Here is a 20,448-nt window from a genome sequence, read left to right as displayed (position 1 = left end):
CTACTCTCTTATAAAGACCAAAGCAAGTTGGAAAGTCACCTCCATCCTGGCCACCATGCCAGATAACTGGGGTTGTAAGAGTCAAAGCTGTAGGTTTACCAGATCCCTTCACTAAATTCTTTCTGCACTGACTCTTAAAGCTAAAAAGTGACTATTGAATAAGTGAAGGAGCCCACAGTGGATAAAACTCCAACTGGGAAGCTCTTATGAATAAAATATCTGAAACAAAAAAGCTAGATTAAAAAAAAGGGAAGCGAATAAGTGACAACCAGACAAGGAAATGGAAGATGACCTCAATAGAGTGGGAAGGGAAGGGGCAAATTTTCCCAGGGAAGAATCAGAAGTTCACAATCTACAATTACAGATCTAAAAAGACGGTATCAGGATGCCTAACAAACCCCTCACCTTATCAAATGCTGAACAGTTAATGACAAAAATCACAGCAAGAGGGAAGCAGAGATGAGGACATAGGAAACTGAATTCCAGCTAGACTACTCAACTATACTACGATGAGCCTCTAACTTACAATTCACCCATTTACTTGACAAATACTGAGTGTCCACCATGGCCAGGCACAGTGCCATGTAATGGATATACAGGGATAGACAGAAGACAGCTCCAGCCCTTGGAGGCCCTGCAGTCTGTAAATTAAGTACACAAAAGGGAAAAGACCAGAGAAAAGCCTATTAGGACCAATTCGGAGCAATCTGCCTTTGTGAGATGCCCATAACACTAGCCTGTAATCATGGCCTCAAAATAGTTGCAGTCTGTTAAAAGGCCAGAATATCAGCAGGGAAATTCATAGACATGTTGGAATAATGAAAACCAGTTAGATGCTAGTGAGAGTAGACATATTTTCCTCCAATTTCAATGAAAAGCTTCTATTCCAGTACAGAACTAATAACTGAGGATAAACTTTCAATATCTAGTTTAGCTTCTCATCTCCTTTTGCGCACTGTCTGCTTTAGATTACTGCAGAAAATGTTCAGTAACACGCTGCCACTTACCAGCTATAAGACTTGGGGCAATTACCTCACTATAAAATGGAGACTCTTCTAATCATCTCAAGGGGGTTGGAGAAGGGGTAGAAGAAAGACGGCAAAAGTGCCTTCCATAGTCCTTGGCAGAGAGTAACAACATGGGGAGCTGGATATCATCGAAAAAAACATTCAACTAAGAGCCAATTTAGTTCTCAAAATATACTCTATATGGCATTCAAGTTTAAAAGAAATCAGTTATTTTTGGTCAGGCACAGTGACTCATGCCTCTCATTTCAGAGTTTTGAGGGGCCCAAGGCAGGAGGATTGCTTGAGGCCAGGAGCTTGAAACCAGCCTGAGCAACACAGTAAGATCCCACTTCTCCAAAAAAATAAAAACAAAAACATTAACTGGGCATGATGGCACGCGCCTGTAACCCCAGCTACTTGGGAGGCTGAGGTGGGAAGATCACTTGAGCCAGGGAGTTTGAGGCCGCAGTGAGCTGAGACTGCGCCACTGTACTCCAGCCTGGGCAACAGAGCGAGACCCTGTTTCTAAAAATAATTAAAAATAAAATTAAAATAAAAAGAAATTGATATTTTTCAAATTTCAAACTAATGTGACACAGAATGAAAAAGAAACTAGATGTTGAAACAGAAGGCAACAATGACTGAACAAAGGCATGAGTACCTCTGTCACTGGTCATACAGGGCACTGCTTCCACAGGGGCATTTTTTTCTCAACATGTTTTTGTTGATACATAATAATTGTATATATTTATGGCATACATGTAACAGTTTGATCCATACATATAATGTGTAATGACCAAATCAAATTGGGACATATGAAATATGCAATAAATATGCAATAGATTATTGATAACTATAGTCACCCTGCCATGCTATCAAACACCAGAATTTACTCCTTTTATCTGTACTTCAGTACTCATTAACCAATCTTACTTCATCCCCTCTTCCTAGACCCTTCCCTTCCCAGCCTCTGGTATTTTCCATTCTCCTTTCTATCTCCATAAGATCAACTTTTTCACCTCCCACATACGAGTAAAAACATGCACTATTTGTATTCTGTACCTGGCTTACTTCACTTAACGAAATAACTTCCAGGCTCATCCATGTTGCTGCAAATGACAAGATTTCATCCTTTTTTTATGACTGAGTAGTACTCCTCAGTGTATATATACCACATTTTCTTTACCATTTCTCTGTTGATGGACTAATGGACACTTAGGTTGATTGTATATTTTGGCTATCATGAATAGTGCTGCAGTAAATGTGAGCACAGGTATCTCTTCAATGTACTGATTTCCTTTCTTTTGAATATATACTCAGCAGGGAAATTGCTGGATCATACGGTGGCTTTATTTTAGTTTTTAAGAAACTTACAAACTATTTTCTGTAATTGTTGCACTAATTTACATTCCCATCAACAATGTATAAGAGTTCTCTTCTCCACATTCTGTTATTTTTTGTCTTTTTGACACAAACCATTTAACTGGGGTAAGATATCTTATTGTGGTTTTGATTTGTATTTTCCTGATGACTAGCAATGGTGGGATTTTTTCATACACCTGTTGGTCATCTATATGTCTTCTTTTCAGGTTATCTATTCTGATTGTTTGCCCATTTCTTAAATCAAAAAAATTTTTTATGTTGAGTTGTTTCAGTTCCTTATTATTCTGTTATTAATCCCACAAGAGCATTTTTGACCTGCCCAAATGCAAAGAGGTTTCCTGCTGAAGAATGAACCTAGGGAAAAGTAGAGTATAAAGGGCCAGACAGTAAATATTGTAGACTTTGGGGGCCAAGAGGCAAATCCAAGCTATTATGCAGGTAGTATTAACCATGCAAAATAGAACTACTGAAAAATTTAAAAGCCATTATTAGCTTTCCCACCTTTAAAAAAATCTGGCTAGATTGGGTAATCCAAAAGAATATAAAAATATTTATGGCAATTGAGAATTTTAGAATACCAGGACAGTAAACAAGTTAAAGCTCTACAATGAGAGAGAGAAAGCAGAAACCTGAATCAAATTATTTTCAATTATGGTAGTAAATAAATACAAGCTTTATGATAACAATGAAAACATTACTAAACACACTATATAAAAATGGTAGTATGAGACACCTTTGAGTAGAAAAAGTAAAACTGTTGCTCACATTTGCAACACAGTAATAAATAAAATAGAAAGTGACTCTGCCCTCCGGCACCCACATGACCAGAGTCCATCACTAAACTCTTCTACTCGGTACAAACTTTAATAACTAAGCCAGGAAGTGAAAAATAAAGTTCTCCACAGAAGTTAGCTGAACAAATGCAGAGAAATTAAACATCAAAAGTGTGTTAAAAATCACAAAGATGATCATTACTAAGGACTCAAATCAAAGGAAAAAGTTTTTAAAACTGTTTACTTGACAGAGATTCATATATTTACAATTGCTACTTCAGGCCTGAGAATTATTGAATATAAAATCAGCGGAAGTTTTCCATAATTATCACTGTATCAATAAGAATACTTAAAATAAGCAATTGTCTAAATTCACCAGGATCTGAACAATGGAAAGGAATCCAAAGAAAATATATCAGGGCATCCTGTGTGTCAGGATATTAAGCATTATAATAAGAGTTTACCATTAAAATTTTCAAATAGATCTGAAATCAGAAATGTAAAAAAACAAATAAAAATGTAAAAAGAGGAGTATGACTTACTTCTATGTTGCTGTTTCCCACTAAGGAACAAAGAATACAAATTTAAAGATTTTATTCCCCCTACCTCACATTATCAACAAAAAATCAATTCCAGTCAATTATGAAACTAAATACAAAAGGTAAAACATATTAAAGCTTCTTGAAGAAAACAAAAAAGAAGATCTTCATAATCTTGCGGTACAAAAAGATTTCTTAAACAGCATTAACTAAAACAACAACACAACAACGAAGAAACTGTACTTCAGAAAAATTAAGAAACTCTCTTCATAAAAAGACAATATTGAGGGAAAAAAGGCATGAACCGGGAGAAGATATATGCAACACATAAATCCAACAGGGAGCTCACATTCAGAAGCCATATTAAGAAGTCCTATACATAATTAAGAAAATGAAAGACAACAAAATTAAAAATAGGCAAGACTTGAGCAGGAACGTCAGGAAAAGGGGATACCCAAACCGCCGATAAAAAGCTAAACAAGTGCTCAACATCAACAGTGCCCAGAGAAATGCAAATTAAAACTAGAATGATATATCACAATACCAGAAGACTAAAACTGAAGACTGACAATTCCCAGCATGGCAAAAATGTAGAGCACCTGGAACTCTCATTACCACTGAGATCACAAACCAATATAACAACTTTGGTCAACTGCATGGATTTAACTACTTAAAGCTAAACACATGGAAAGCCTACACCCCAGCAGTTTCACTCCTGAGTGTACATGTCCATCACAAAACATATACATGAGTACTCACAGCAGCTTTTTCTTGACACCCAAAACCTAGAAACAGAAATGGCTATCAATGACAAAATGAACAAACGTTGGCATATTGATACAAGGGACTACTACACAGCAATGGGAAAGAATAAACTGCTGCTAAATGCAAAAACAAAGATAAATCCCATCCCTGTAATGATAGGAAAGAAACCAGACACAAGTGTACATACTACACAACTAAAGTCTAAAAACAGGCCAAACTTATCTATGGTGAGATACATCAAAAGGGTGGTATCTGGAGATGGTGGCAGGAACTGACTAGAGAGACACACAGGAGCACTGCCCAGCACTCTAGTACAAATCTTGTTCTTATATATTCTTTTGTAAAAATATAACCAATATTTGTGCACTTTGCCAAATACCTCAATTTAATGAAAAAGGAAACCCAGTTGGCCCCTTTGATTATCAATTCCACTTCAGAGAATTTGTTCCACAGATACTCAACTAAATGTGCGAAATGACACTGTACAAACCACTAGAAACAAACACAATGGAGAAATATCTAAATAAATTATGGTAGAAACATAACATTCAGAGATAAGAATAAGGAAACTCGTATATTGATTTGAGAGGATTTCAGAAAGGAGACTTAGCAGAGGGATTATTAACACAGATTCCAAAATGAGACTGTGAATTCAAATCCCAATACCAACACTAGCTTTGTGAGCATGGTATTTAACCTCTCCGTGCCTCAGTTTCCACATTTGTACAACGGGGGTGATGACAGTACTTATACCTCATGAGGCTGTCATAAGAGCTGAGTAACTGAATGTATATAAAGACATCAGAAGAGTGGCTACACATAAGTACTTAATAAAGATTGGTCACCACTACCACCATCACCATCCCCTTCTTGAAGATACATCATCACCATCATAGTTAAGATATGTTGCTCTATAGAAAAAAGCAAGGTTTAGAACAGTGTATGTAGCATGCAACCTTTGTGCAAAAATGCAACAAAAATGGGGACATATATTCATTTTTGTTTCCATAAACACAAGGGTCTCCTCAACATTATGTGAGAAACAAATAGTAGTTACTTATCAATGTGATGTGAGAGATGGAGAGGACTTCCAGCTTTCACTGTATGTTAATGTGCAGAAATAAATAAAACATTACATCCATGTGATTATAGTACTTCTTTTAAAATTATTGAAACAAAAACATCACTAGCATCTCTGTTCAATTACAGAGTAAATGATATCAAAGTTGCTTTGAATGCCATTTTAATCTGTAAAATGACATATTAAGATGGTATTCAGCATATTTTATATAAACAAATGTAAAAGAATCACTAGAAAAATTAATGAATGTTCTCTAGTTTCATATTTTTAGCTGAACACAATAACAAAAGAGGAATCAATGTATATAAATTACCTTATCTTCACCACTAGTGATTAAAGTATTAAGTACTACATCTAATCATTACCCTACTTTCTATTCAGTTTTCTTTGTTTTTTCCTACAGACACCAGCTCCTGTGACTCTTCCTGCCCCATCTGGCTATTTCAGATCATATCATTCAAGCAAATCTAATTTCTGCTTAATTTTTTTTTTCTGGCTCCCAGTGAGACCTTAGTAAACTCAGACTTATGAACAAGTATATTATTTATGTCTCATTTTTTTAAAAATTCAAAACTCTTAAAATTAGATAAAGGAAAGTTTTATGGACTATATCCCAAGACAGGAATTTAGACTTACCATATAAAATGATATATTAAGATGGTATTCAAGAAAAATAGGATTTTATCAATTTTTAAAAGCTTAATATAAGGAAAAAATATAATGCTTTCTAATTTGCTTTCTAATTTCTAAAAGCTATTTCTTCAATCCTAAACGTAACTTTAACTACTTAAAAGTGTGTATAATTTCATTAACCTTTTCTTTATGTTTTATTAGCAACTAACTCCCATGCAGTAACTTTAATGTTGTCAACAATTTCAAATACATTTTTCTTTGCTGCCCCTAGATGGCACAGTTACATTTAAGAAAAGGAAAAAGTCTTTGAAAATAAATAGAAAAAAAATCTTAGTACTACCGTATTTTAGCTTTAAAGAATTGTGTATTACATTTTTTAAGAGATTAAAAGTCTGAAAGATAAAGGAATAGCTTATTCCTTCCAGAAAAAGGATTATACTAATTTAAATAGTTTAGAAGAACAGCTAGGAAGTTCAAAAATAGATGCTTTAAACTGGTATTAGATTAAATAAAAATAAAAGTTTCACAGGGTGCAATATTATAGCGAAGGCTTATAAAATGCATTTTTGTGTATGTTTTGTTTCATTTATTTTGCTCAATTTTTTCCTAACTATTATATAAATTTCTGACAATGTTGAATATTATTTCTCCTCAGTACATCACAGTTTATTTTATACTCAAAATCTGAATGAGAAAATACTTTCAAAATGGAAGAGAAAACACCACATACTTTAACGCTTCATGCTTTAATTCCAGAGGTGGCAGTGGCTCATGCCTATAATCCCAGCACTTTGTGAGCTTGAGGCAGGCGGATCACTTGAGTCCAGGAGATCAAGAGCAGCCTGGGCAACATGGTGAAACCCTGTCTCTACTAAAAATACAAAAATTAGCCGGGTACTGTGGTGCATGCCTGTAATCCCAGTTGCTCAAGAGGCTGAGGTAAGAGAATCTCCTGACCCTGGGAGGTAGAGGCTTCAGTGAGGCGAGACTGCACCACTGTACTCCAGCCTGGGCAACCGGAGTAAGACCCTGTCTCAAAAAAAATAAAAAATAAATAAAAGGTGACTACACAATAATAAAATGTGAACTTACAGAAACCAGATTCAGGCTTACAGAAATCAAGACATCTTCCATTTAGAAAGAGAATCAGAATCATAAACTGTCAGCACTAAAGTTAATCCCAATTGAATAAAGGGCCTATACAAATATAGCCAAGTCTAACCAGCGTAGAATTCACCCACTGTCAGGTGGGCCAGGTAACATATACGCTTAAGTATGTTGCTTACACTTGTATAAAATACTCAATTGTGTCACTGAAAAGATAATCCTTTTACCCTGATAAATAATCTATTCACCTTTCTGCTTGCTTGACCAGTGTACCAGGTAAGGTATAAGTTGAATTGAAAAAACAAAAACAAAAACAGAACAAAAAACAAGAGCCAAAGAAAATTATTTATAATTCACGCTTACTTCAAGATCATTTCCAGTGCTAAATGCTATTTTTTCAAAGAAAGAAAAATTCATGAAATGTAAAATATATCATGTTTCAAGGTATTTAGCACTTTGATAAAACATTTTCTAGAAAACAGATTTACAGCTAGAATCAGAAATAACGTAGAAGTTCCTCACACCCAGAGTAACCTCAAACCATTCCTGGGAAATGTCTTTCACACGCATTAGTAATTCCTTCCACTATACTCTAAATCTACTCCATGATGTCAGTATTTATAATAATTACAATATAAAATAAGAACTAGCATGGTTTATTTCATAATTATCTGCTCAGGAGTCAGATTCATTTAAAGACCTCATTAATAAAAACACTTGCTCTTGTACATTAATAATTGTTATTTTACTCCCCAACAATTACAGGTTGAGTATCCCTAACCCAAGAATCCTAAATCTAAAATGTTCCAAAATCTACAACTTTTCAAAGAAAGTGCTCCTTGGAGGATTTCAGATTTTCGAATTACGAATGGTGAACTGGTATGTGTAATGCAAATATTCCAAAATCGGAAAAAATCCAAAAAGAGGGAAGACTCAACCTGTAATAAGCGTTAACAATGGCAAATAACAGAAAACAACACTAGACTGATTGGCACTAAAACTGAAAAGACATTCTTTGTGTCAATACTGTCACTTGCAATGACAAAAATGAAATTATCATGATTAATTCTAAATTCAAAGAGAGTCTAACAATTACAACATGTAGCGGGAAACACTGCTAGATTGCAAAGTAGGAAAATATTCTTTCACTACTCACTGTGTATCCTTCGGCAAATGAAATCACTGCTTCTGGGCAGAGGGAATCTGACCGTATAAACAGTCTCTCCAAGTTTTAAGGTCAAAGACCAGCTGAACTGATTGACTTATAAAGTTGATTTAAAATTCCTATATACCAAATTCAATCCCATACAATTCACTTGGTAGTAACTTAATTTCCCTTTAAAATCAGAATTAGAACACATATCATCTCATATAATCAAATGAAGCAAATTATGTTAAAAATAAAAAAAAAAAACACTTCATTTGAACTTAATTATGCATAGGAAAAATTTAGAATAGTGTTTATGCATAAAGTTAACAACTGCCATACCATTAAAACTGCATAGTTACTAAGGGAGTAGCACTGAATTGTAGTGATATTTTCATCTGAATAGAGAATATGGCACCCATCTGACTTCCAGCCTCCTTGTCCGTTCAGCAAATCGAAATCCCACCGGGCTGCAACAGCATCTGCTCCGTGTGCAATTCGACGCAGCGTCACATTAACAGGGATGTGGTGGGTATCTATATTCACACCATCTGGAGAAAATGGAAAATAAAAGTATTTCTGAAACAAACTTCATAAACAATTATAAATGTCAACTTAAACAGTAATGGGTACTCCGCAAGATCTTTTTTCGCTACTGACTCATTAAAACGAGAAAACACTAAAATAAGCATTTTTAGGAACAGTCAACTCTAAGGCCTTATTGTCCACTACTACAGGAGAACATATGCCACATACAAACCTATTTTGGTGAGAATCACAGGGGTAACTACAGTGCGTCGTTTTCCGTCATCAGCCAAATTTGTTGAATTTCCAGTGGCTGGAAAAAGCTTTCCATTGCGGAATGCAATGAGTTGAAGCTTGTAAAGAGAGTCATCAGTTGGTCTGAGTTCTCTTTTTTGCTTCGGTGAGAAAAGGGAAGGAGGAAGCTGAATAGAAGCCTCCACAATAGTATTCTGAAAAAAAAAAAAAAAAAAAAATATACATATATATATATAAGCTCACTACATTAGTACATATAAACCAGAAAAAATATGTCAGATAGTTACAAAAGTGGTCTAATTAGGTTGGCTTCATTTTTTTAATTGTATATACAAAATTTAATAGTTAAAAAAAATCAGTCAAGTGAAATGTCAACACCACATAACAACATAGATTAAAAGAAGTATAAAATAAAAATGCAAACTCTAAAGAGTTAAATAAGTAAACAAGAAAAGTGTTTCAAATTACAAAGTTAATTTTCCCATGATATTATATGTTGAAGTAGATAGCATTAAACAGATCAAGAATCTCGATCACGCTGTATCAATTTTACAATGATAAAATATGATAAAGAAGCTCAAATGTAGCATATCACAAATGTGAGTATAATTAATTTGGGCTTATGGAACTTTAAGGTGATTTACGATGAATTCAAACTGTCACACAACAAAAGAATGAAATTATACAAACATAATAGAGGTTTAGATTCAGTACACTTAGCAGAAATTTCCTTGAGACTAGGAAACACATTTAGAAAAGAAAATAATAACAAATAGGAACAACCGAAAATGCTTACTGATGACTGAATGTTTTTCAGATTTCTTTATTGAGGATTTTTAGATAATAAATTATTCAGCATTCAGTAAAAAAATCTATATACCAAAGAAGTGAACAATTAACCATCTAAAAACATTCCATAGTTGAAGAATTTATTACACAATCTTTCTCTTGGCCTCTAATCTCTCTTCTTCCAATTCCATATTCACCAGAATTTCCCCTTAAGAAACAAATCATGTTATTCCAGTTTAAATAACACCTTGGTTCTGCAATGTTTAAATAATACTAAGCCCAAATCCTAAGTTTACCATATAATGTGATGAAAATCTGTTGCTCAGATGTATCCCCTGAACACTCCTATAGCACAACCTAAAATACAGCTAAACTGGGTTATTGATTTAAGTTATCCTATATTCTTTTTATGCCACCATGCTCACTGCACAGACCAGCATCTCCACCTGAAACGATCCGCTCTTCTTTTGTCTCACAAACTTTTGAATTGGTGTAATGGAAAGTGGATTAGAATGAAAATGGTGGGCAGCCAGGGGGAAGACTTTATACAGAGTCCTTGAAATAAGGCTTTTTGGACAGTTAATTACATCTCCTCAGTATACTGCGTCTACAGATTAGCTGCTCCCGCTTCTGGACTCCCACAATACTCTGCACACGTTAGTCATAATGCACACTTGGAGCCCCGTGGTGTGGCTCACTGTCTGCTCCTTGAACTAGAGTATGAGGATTTGGGGTACGGTCAATCTCATTCACTCTTTGAAACCTCCATGTTAACAGTTCCTAGCACTTGCATTTGATTAAAATAGCTGTTTGTGAAATGAACAATGTCTGTATGACATGTTTATTTTAAAAACAAATGACTGACTTTAGAATTAACAATGTTAGATCACAGCAGATACCCATAAATATCTTTTCAATGTATTTTAGAAGTTTGAATATTACTTTTAAATTGAAGATGCCAAGAAAATATTTAGTAGAAATGTTTGAGAAAATGCATGAAAAGGTTCCCACTATTCTCACTCACAAATATAATCTAAAGTGAAAAAAAGTTTATTATAAATTTATTCACTAATCTAGATTTCTATTTAGTACACAGATTTCTCCTAAGTACATAATGACACAGGCAAAGAGAGAAAATAGATTAGTTAAAAGTTCAAAGTCCTGATAAAGTATTACATAATGCACATTTATTAAAATTCAAATGTTATAAAATTCATAAAATAATATTGTTATACACACAAAATGACTTGAAAACAAAGTGTAGCTCTTTGGGGAAGTATTAGTAATGATAAATCAAATTGATTTAAAAGAAGTCACTTAAATTTTTTAAAAGGAAGTCAAAATAGGGAATAACATCTATACTTTCTAGAAGTTAAAAAAGGTCTCCTACACAGGTTTAAATATGTAAAACCAATTAAAAAAAAAAAACATGTACAGAAAAATACCAGGAGTATGGACATATTACTGGGTGACCAGAACTATATACTCATGGTTATTACATATTTAAGGCTTCTAAAATATCCTTCCAAGTCCAATACAAACATTACTAAATAACTACAGGTTCCCTGGCATGTAGAGAGTGGCCTAAGGGTGCCGATAAGCCAAACTTCAGCCGTATCAATAATGTTTAGATTTTTATAGTAACAATGGAATACTTGTGTATTTAATTTCTTTAAAATAAATGTTGATCAGTATTTACAGAAAGGTTGTAAATCTATTAGTCACTGCAAAACACTTACTTAATTTGGTGCATCTATCATGATTATACCTTCTTCCACCTGGCCTGAGGGTGGCGAGCACAAAGTTTGTAAGTTCATTTAACCATGTATTTATTTTAAAATATATGGATTACAGCAAGGGAAACAGATAACAAACACATGAATAAGAGGTAATAAAGTAGAAAAATCCTTCTTAAGATCCTTTGGGAAAAACAAGTTTTCGGTTTCCAGTATTTATTATTGAAAAATCATATACCATGGAGAGAACATGGGATCTGAAAGAAGAAAGGATTTGGGTTCCAGCCTCACCATTTAGCAGCTGGTTAACACTGCACAATTTTGTTTAACCTGAGTCTGTAAAACACAGCTAATGATCTTTCTAACAAATGGTTGTGAAGACCAGATGGGATCACGGCCATGACAAGCACAAAAGGCTAGGGAACTCTAGGGAACTGTCGGTGGTATATTTTTACCACTGTTACTGCAGCACCGTGGAAGATGGTTATCTGGGGACTGGGGGAGAGGAAATGCCTTAACTAAATTGCTAAGAATAATCTAGAACGTCATCATGTTTCGACTTCTACCATTCAGTTTCAGGGTTCATTTTAACACTAAAAATTGATGAAATATGAACACACATGAAATGACTGTTACCACACAGCTGCTTTTTTTTTTTTTCCTAAATTCATCTATTTCATTATTTACAATGACATTAAGCTAAAAGGAAAACGGTAAGCGTAATGGAGGTTAATTCAAATCCTTTCACTAGATTTTAACATCTTTCCTTATCAAAAAATCTGGACTTCCTCCACTATGTAGTTAATAAAATTTTCAGAAATCTTTATGGGTTAAAATCTACAGAATTCTAACATGAAAATCAGAATGAACCAAAGAAACGTCTGATTCAAAACAATAAAATACTAATTTATTTACGTTTTCTTGACCACTTACTTGACTTTAAACAGATACTATAACATATCCTAATTATTTTCTTGTGTATAATTATTAACCGCCTTTTGATTTTCTCACTGCTGAAGATTAATAGCAATTACATTTGACTTTAGAATTAATTTTTTTAACTGACTTTCTTTGCTAATTAAGTTTGGCTGTTAATTTTATTCGACATTTATTGAATGTTTAGTTACTCTGGGCTTGGAACTATGCAGAGCCTGAAGACATACAATGTAATAAGTACGCTGTGGTCCCTTTCCCCCAAAATTCATAGTCTAACAAAGGAGAGGTAACAACAGCAACAAAACAATAAGAGCTAATACGTACTGAGTGCTTACTCTGTGCCAGGCACTGCGGTGAATGTCTACTTATCTACCTCATTTAACCCTCTCAACAACCCTTCGAATTAAGTACCATTTCATGATCTGCGTAACAGCCCAGACACTGACATTCAGAAAGGTTAAGGTAGTTGCCCACATTTGCACAGCTGTTAAGTTGGGGAGAGAACCTGAACCCAGACTGTCTGGCTGCAGAGAAACCACAGTCTTAGTCATCGTATCATATGGCCTCTCACTGCAGCTCGCTCCACCACTGTATCACTGAAAAATTCAGAGACTTCAGCTGGACTGAATCTCTAGATGTCTGGGATGTGTAAAGAAAAACTGATTTGTAAATTCTAGTCAGGTGAAGTATAACAAACTAATTATTTCTCCTTTGTGGCTACAATACAGCTGAACTCAAAACACCAGCTAATTTCCAAAGCCCTCAGTAAAAGTAAAGTAGTTTACTGAAAACAGGTACCACTTGGTGATGCTAACATATCTGAACTATGGTAACCACAGTGAAAGAAAACATTTCATTGAGAAAAAAATTGGAAGAGATTTGATGCTGTCAGTAAGAGGCAAGTTGGCAACTATGTCACCAACTGGTGACGAAATGAAGCCAGGTATGAAGTCACTGATGACTCCAGCACTAGGCCTACCCTCAGGCAACCAATAAACCCATCTTGGTTCCCAGGTTCCCACCTGTGACAGGTAATGAGAGATGAACAAGGCATTATGGGAAAAACGAGGAAGAAAAATAAAGAAGACAAGGGTGGGTGGGAGTGGAGAACTGGATGAGATTAGGCAAAATTTCTTGGAGTGACATTTCTGCTGGGTGTTACCACCAAGGAGCTGGGAAGGGAGGGGAGGAGTAGGGATTCGAGTAGGAGAATTAGCACAAGCCTTGTGAATGAACAGGTGGTAGGGAGAGGAACCAAGGAAAGTTTGCTGTTGCTGGATAAAAGGGAGAGGTGGGAAGTACTGTGGGGAGAGAGGGAAGATGTCAAATGATAAAGCTACTCAACAGACTCTGGATAGACATGAGACATTTATGAAGGGGTGTACAAGGTCAGTTTCCATTTGGGGAGGATCTAGGTAGAATGCTCACAACAACCTGAAATGGCACAGGCATTGACAATCAGAACAGCCTGCACAGAAGGGAAGGCTCCCAGAGGCCTCCTGTTCTGCAGGCATCAGGCCTTCAAGTGTGAAATGGTGAAAAGAGAGGTCTGGGTGGTGGTCCCAACAGAAGCACCAGGAGGGCTGAGGAAGCACTCAGCTATTTGCTAAATAGTAAGGAAGTATTTCAATATTTTACTAAGTGGCATCGTTGTACTGATACATGTCAGCCGAATGTCAGCCCTAGGCAGACCAATCTGGGTGAGAAAGGTGAATTTTTAAGGGACAGCCTAGAGACAGAGACTAACTAGGAAGTTACCATGATTTGGGCAATACAGGATGGAAGTCTGAAGCAGGCTGAGGAGGGAGCATAGCAGGAAGGACAGAGATTCTGAAATATGCAGGAAGCAAATCAAGGAGGCACCTACTGCTAAGTAATGACTGCCTCTTTACAGGTTTAACTTCACATACCAGCATATGCCCCCATTTAAAGGCAGTGCAATCAGTTTTTGGATGTTCAGGTTTTCTAGTTAGTATAGTCAAGGGATTTAAAAAAAAAAAAAAAAAAAAAAGATGCGAAGAAAAAGCAAAAATTGCCCTAGTATAAAATGTAAAATGTAAAGAGAGTTTTCTGTTCAAGTGCTAAAGCTTAAGCATGTTTTATGCCACTAATATTAGAATTTTTAACTAATTTTGTGTCATGAGGGATGTGTTCCTTTTTCATTCAGTTTAATCGTGTCCACTTATGAAGCATGAATAATGTAATGTGTCCTTGCTCTCTGGCTACAGGATGATCTTAAAAGGATAGAATAGCATGAAATTGACAAATCTGAGTGTCCATCTAAAGCTTTCTACTTTAGCAAGTAGAAACTCTCCTTACCCAGAGGGGTACGTTGTGAAATTGATGTAATGTAGGGTTTCATCATTTTTAATCCCTTTCTACCAACTGTGATCATCTAAGACAGAAGTGTTCATCAATTTTAAGTATTCCTCAAAAAACACACCTTTCTCTCATGGGCTTCTATGTGTTGCTGTTTCTAGGCTTTCATAGTATGTTTGTGGTTTTTGTTTTGTTTTGTTTTTCCTAATATAAGACACAATAAGGAAAGCTGAGCAGGTCCAAAGGAGTGTGGCACAGTGCATCAAATACTCCCTTAGCACCAATATTAACAGGCAAATCTTGCCAATTTTCCTCTGAGTATAGGGTATCAAGTAAATATACTATTATCAGACACTCTGACCTAGTTGAGATTTTCTTGGGCAGTTGGGATTTTCTAAATTTAGCAAATTGGCTCTCTTTAATGGTGGTCACCAAGAAAAAGTATACAAAAATACACTAATTCGTTCACTCATTCAATATTTATTGAGTGCTCACACTAAACCGGAACACCTGACACCTGTTGGATCGGTTATTATGCAGCCATTAAAATGACTGGAATATTGTTTGTGATATTATTCAGGGACAAGACAGAAATAAGGTACTGTGAGACTGAAAACCCCAGAGAATACAATTACACATGCCCACAGAAAGGTAAGTGAAAAAAATTAGCTTCCATTAGGATGCTGGAGTTGTGCCTCCTCTATTTGCTTCAATATGGTGTAGTCAAATATATCTAAACCCCCAATTTTAAAAATCAGTAAAAATGCTTTCATTTTGCTTGCTTCAATGAAACTCTTTTTTAAAGATATATGACATATTTGTATTTTCTGCCAAAAACTTTGATATACAGCTTGCCTGATTAAATGCCTGGCCTCGGGGTTGACTTCTCCACTAGGCTTGGCAGGCACAGGGCCAAAGGTTCATGATACTTTCAGGGGCCCATGAAAACATATTGTTGTCTTAAAATCAGGAGCCAAAAAAATAAAATAAACTTATAAGTTGAATAAAATATTTCAATATGTAATAGGATATTTGCATTTGTACCACTGCAGTTACAAAATGTAAGTTTTTATATTTTTATGTGGAGAGAGGGAATCAAAGGCCAAAACGCCTAGGGCCCATGAAAGTCGTAATGCAGTTCTTCCTGGTTAGAGTTTTCTTTAAAATAATAGAAAAAGCAATAATACCTACCTCCCTGCAAAAAAATCTTCTAATAAGGTTATTTTGCAAAGCAGAACATTCGGAGCACTCTACTTTAACTGTAAACAGTCTTAAATGATTGCAGAATGTAACATACCTTTAGTGCCAGACTTGAAAATGTATTTGAAACATTGCACTTAAAGCTCAGCTGCTTATCCAGGTTTCCGTCTGGATCCCGCCTCCCATAATCCGAAAGTCCTGTACGATCAGAGGCTGCCACTTTCTGGAACACGGTACAGGTCATCCCCGTGAAGCCAGTAGCCTTGATGACATAAGCTTCCAGAGCAATATTGGGTGAATACTTCAAAAGTCAATCAAACAGGAGTTATGAACGATTTATAGCACAAAGGAAAAGCACTTTCAAAGACTTTTCAAACACAGAACACTATGCATTAGCCAAACCAGAAAGCCCAGGTTCTTCCTAAACAAAATCACTGTGTAGGTAACTGGCAGGAAAAAAAAAAAAAGAAAAAAAAAAAGAAAGACCTTGGAATGAAAAGGATGTCCTAAAATGAAAAGGAGACCAAACAAGAGGAAAAGAAGAAGTCATGAAGTACGGAAGATCAGGTCTAAGAAGTCAATTAAAAATAATTGAAGGAGCACTTTGAAGGAAACGACAAGCTAAAAATGGAATCATCCTGAAAAAAAAAATTCAGCTAGAGAAATCAGTGGACCCTCTAAATGCTCATCTTACAGGAAGGATGAGAACTAAATATTAGAGTTTGGGAAAAGCACTCGACACATCTGGCCATATTCACTTTTTCCTTTTACAGGAAGATCATTAACCATTAACTCTTTGCATTAAGTTTCATCGATAAAAGCTTTACACAGACTCTCTCCAAAGCTGTTTCTTCAGAAAAGAAAGAGAGATGTTAGTTTAAATAGTAGGAAATGAACAGATTTAAAAAGCAAATTAGCCTTGTCAACATGGTGAAACTCCATCTCTACTAAAAATACAAAAAAGTAGCTGGGCATAGTGACACACGCCTGTAGTCCTAGCTACTCAGGAGGCTGTGGGAAGAGAATTGCTTGAAGTCGGGAGGCAGAGTTTGCAGTTAGCCAAGATTGTGCCACTGCACTCCAGCCTGGGCAACAGAGAAGACTCAGTCTCCAAAAAAAAAAAAAAAAAAAATATGGCACCTGCCCTAGAGTTGAAAAGGAATTCAGGAATAAGAGTGAACCAAGGGGAACCACCAAAACATATGACCTGTCGATACAGACAACCACTAGGCCCACTCGCTGGAGGACAGAGTGGGCGTGAGAAGTGACAAGGAGCCACACCTTCACATCCAGCAGGGTGACAGGATTTAGTGATTTAGTGTAAATTCCAGGGACAACATGGCATCTCCCTCCTTTAAGGATGATTAAGTATATGCCTATCCCACAGGCAAGGCACCATTCTAAGTACCACATATAGATGTCTTTTTCTTTAAAGCATGAAACTTTGGTGCACGATGCTTACAGTCTATTAGGAAATGAGATACAAATTTAAAAATATAAAAAGTAAAGTAGAATTTGGCAAGTCCAAATGCATGCGACAGAAAATAAATAGTGGTTCCCAAACTTTTCAAACATAAAGAATCTTTATATTAGTTTTTGCCTCACGATGTAAACATAGTGAAGTCTTATTAATTCAACTTATTTGTTAATAATGTGTATTCCGATTTTTTACTAGTCAAAGACACATATAAACCACCACCAGACCTTCTGACAAGCAGCAGTCATCATGCCCAACACATGAAACCTTGGTTGAAAGAAAGAAATCTGTCATTTTGAGGCACCTGTGAAGCCATATCATTTTACTTATTATAAGTAGATGTATCATCTCCTGGAACTTTGTTTACACGTTGAGACGGTATGCAAATTCCTACTATGACCTTTACTGTACCCTTGGGTTCCCAGAAAAACTAATGCAGTTCAGAGAAAGGGGGGGAAGTTCTTCCAGCTGATTAATAAGGACGGTTAAAGGATGAGATTTAAAATGGATCTAAATGGCCGAGGTGGACATAAATATGACAAGCTAGTTTCCACTGAGTTCATGAATCTGAGAGGGAAATTCCACTGACTTACATTACAAACACAGTGACCCAGCCGGGCACGGTGGCTCACGCCTGTAACCCCAACATTTCCGGGAGGCCGAGGCAGGTGGATAGCTTGAGGTCAGGAGTTCGAGACCAGCCTGGCCAACATAATGAAACCCCGTCTCTACTAAAAATACAAAAATTAGCCAGACATAGTGCTGCTCGCCTGTAATCCCAGCTACTTGGGAGGCTGAGGCATGATAACTGCTTGAACATGGGAGGCGGAGGCTGCAGTGAGCCGACATCCCACCACTGCCCTCCAGCCCGGGTGACAGAGCAAGACCCCATCCCCAAAAATAAATAAATAAACATTAAAAAAAAAAAAAACACAGCAATAAAAAACAAAGACAGTAGCCATGCTGAGGCTCCATTTTATTTATTATTCAGAAAAAATAACTAAACTTAATTGAGCAAAGGGAGCAATAAAACATGGTAACATCAAAAAAAAGGTCTCAGAAATCAACAGGAAAATAGTAATCTTGAACTGTGTAAAATCACAGGAGGAAGTGTAGAATATTCTACACTATGTCAGCCCACTAAAATAATTAGGAAATGAAAATCAAGGACCAGATCAAAGGGAATATCACATTATTTACTGTATTCACCACCTTTTTAGGATGAAAAAGTAAGCAGTATATAAAGAAATTTACAACAGTTCAATTTAGCATAAGTAATGTTTAATACTATATAACTGAGTGATCATTATTTATTAATAACTCATTACCCCAAGAGTGGGATTGACTGAAAATGCCAATAGCTTCACAAATGTTGGAGGGCATCCCAGTTCTCTTCTGAGATTGAAACCTGGGCAAACAATCAGACATCCTCTCAAAATATCCTTCAGGGCCCAGAACAGAGTATTAGCTCAGATGTACCATGGGTATGTGCCAGCAGGGCAATACAATAGTGTTCTTATTTTCTATTGCAGAAACAGTTTCAGTGGATTAGATAGTGAGAAACATTCAAATTACAGATTAAGAAAGTATTTTCCAGTTCCCAAGAAAACATTACTCAAAAGCAAAATTAACTCATAAAATGTTTTAGGGCAGAAATTCTGTATAATTAGCAGTGAGAGACGATATCTACCCCATAATAGAGAAGAGACCCATCTCTTTCGGGTGAGAGCTGTGTGAAATGCACTTTTTTTCCCAGGAGTCTATGATAATGTTACACTTACTGTTGAATAAACATGAGCTCCACCGGCTAGCCGGTAGGTCGCAATGCGTTGGAGACACTGCACAATCCTACTGCAGGCTTTAGCTTCCCTCTGCGCCAGCCACAGGACACGCTCATCAGCCAACATGATGTTACTTGCAATGTCAACCATCACGTCACCTAGCTAGCAGGGGTTCAGGAGAAAAAAGAAAGATCTTTAAAACCACCATGAACTATTTCGTAGAATCAAAATCCTAATGAGACAGTGAGATTGGCCTTCAGTCTCAAATTCCACATGAGAACTCAACAGGCACTTTACTTGTTTCTCATGAAAACATCTTCAGATACGAACAGTTCATTCAAGTATAGCCATTTAGTAATACTTAGCTCAAAAGAGCATATGTAAGTGGCCACCACATCACTGGTGGAAAGATTGCCAGGTGGTATCTCGAATGGAGGAAAAGAAAGGCAATTAGATTAATTAAAGGGAAGGAAAGGAAGTCATACAATACCAGAATAAAAAGATCTTGACTGTTCATCTAGAAAACCATTTATAAACACTTCCTTTTTGTGCATGCATTAGCTTAAATCAAACTATTATTATTAAGAAATACACACTGCCAGCCAGGTGTGGTGGCTCACACCTGTAATCCCAGCACTTTGGGAGGCCGAAGCGGGTGGATCATTTGAGGTCACGAGTTCGAGACCATCCTAACCAACATGGTGAAACCCCATCTCTACCAAAAATACAAAAAAAATTAGCTGGGCATGGTGGCCCATGCCTGTAGTCTCAGCTACTCGGGAGGCTGAGGCAGGAGAATCGCTTGAAGCTGGGAGGCAGAGGTTGCAGTGAGCTGAGATAGTGCTACAGTACTCTAGCCTGGGTGACAGAGTGAGAGAGAGAAAGAAAGGGAAGGAAGGGAAGGAAGGGAAGGAAGGGAAGAAGGGAAGGCAGGCAGACAAGAGAAAGAAAGAACGAAAAGAAATGAAAAGAAAAAAGAAAAGAAAAGAAAAGAA

At 36.2% G+C, this 20,448-nt stretch overlaps 1 protein-coding gene across 1 annotated transcript in view; it reads right to left on the bottom strand.

The window, feature by feature from the left end:
* Positions 1–20,448, bottom strand: part of ADGRA3 (adhesion G protein-coupled receptor A3) — a 130,242-nt gene that overhangs the window by 16,407 nt on the left and 93,387 nt on the right. The window contains 4 exon segments of the mRNA XM_023223049.2: positions 8,778–8,986; positions 9,196–9,409; positions 16,293–16,496; positions 19,454–19,615. Coding sequence (XP_023078817.1) covers positions 8,778–8,986; positions 9,196–9,409; positions 16,293–16,496; positions 19,454–19,615 — 789 coding nt within the window.

Source organism: Piliocolobus tephrosceles, chromosome 3, assembly GCF_002776525.5.
Source record: "Piliocolobus tephrosceles isolate RC106 chromosome 3, ASM277652v3, whole genome shotgun sequence".
NCBI lineage: Eukaryota > Metazoa > Chordata > Mammalia > Primates > Cercopithecidae > Piliocolobus > Piliocolobus tephrosceles.
This window is presented reverse-complemented; position numbering and strand designations above follow the sequence as displayed.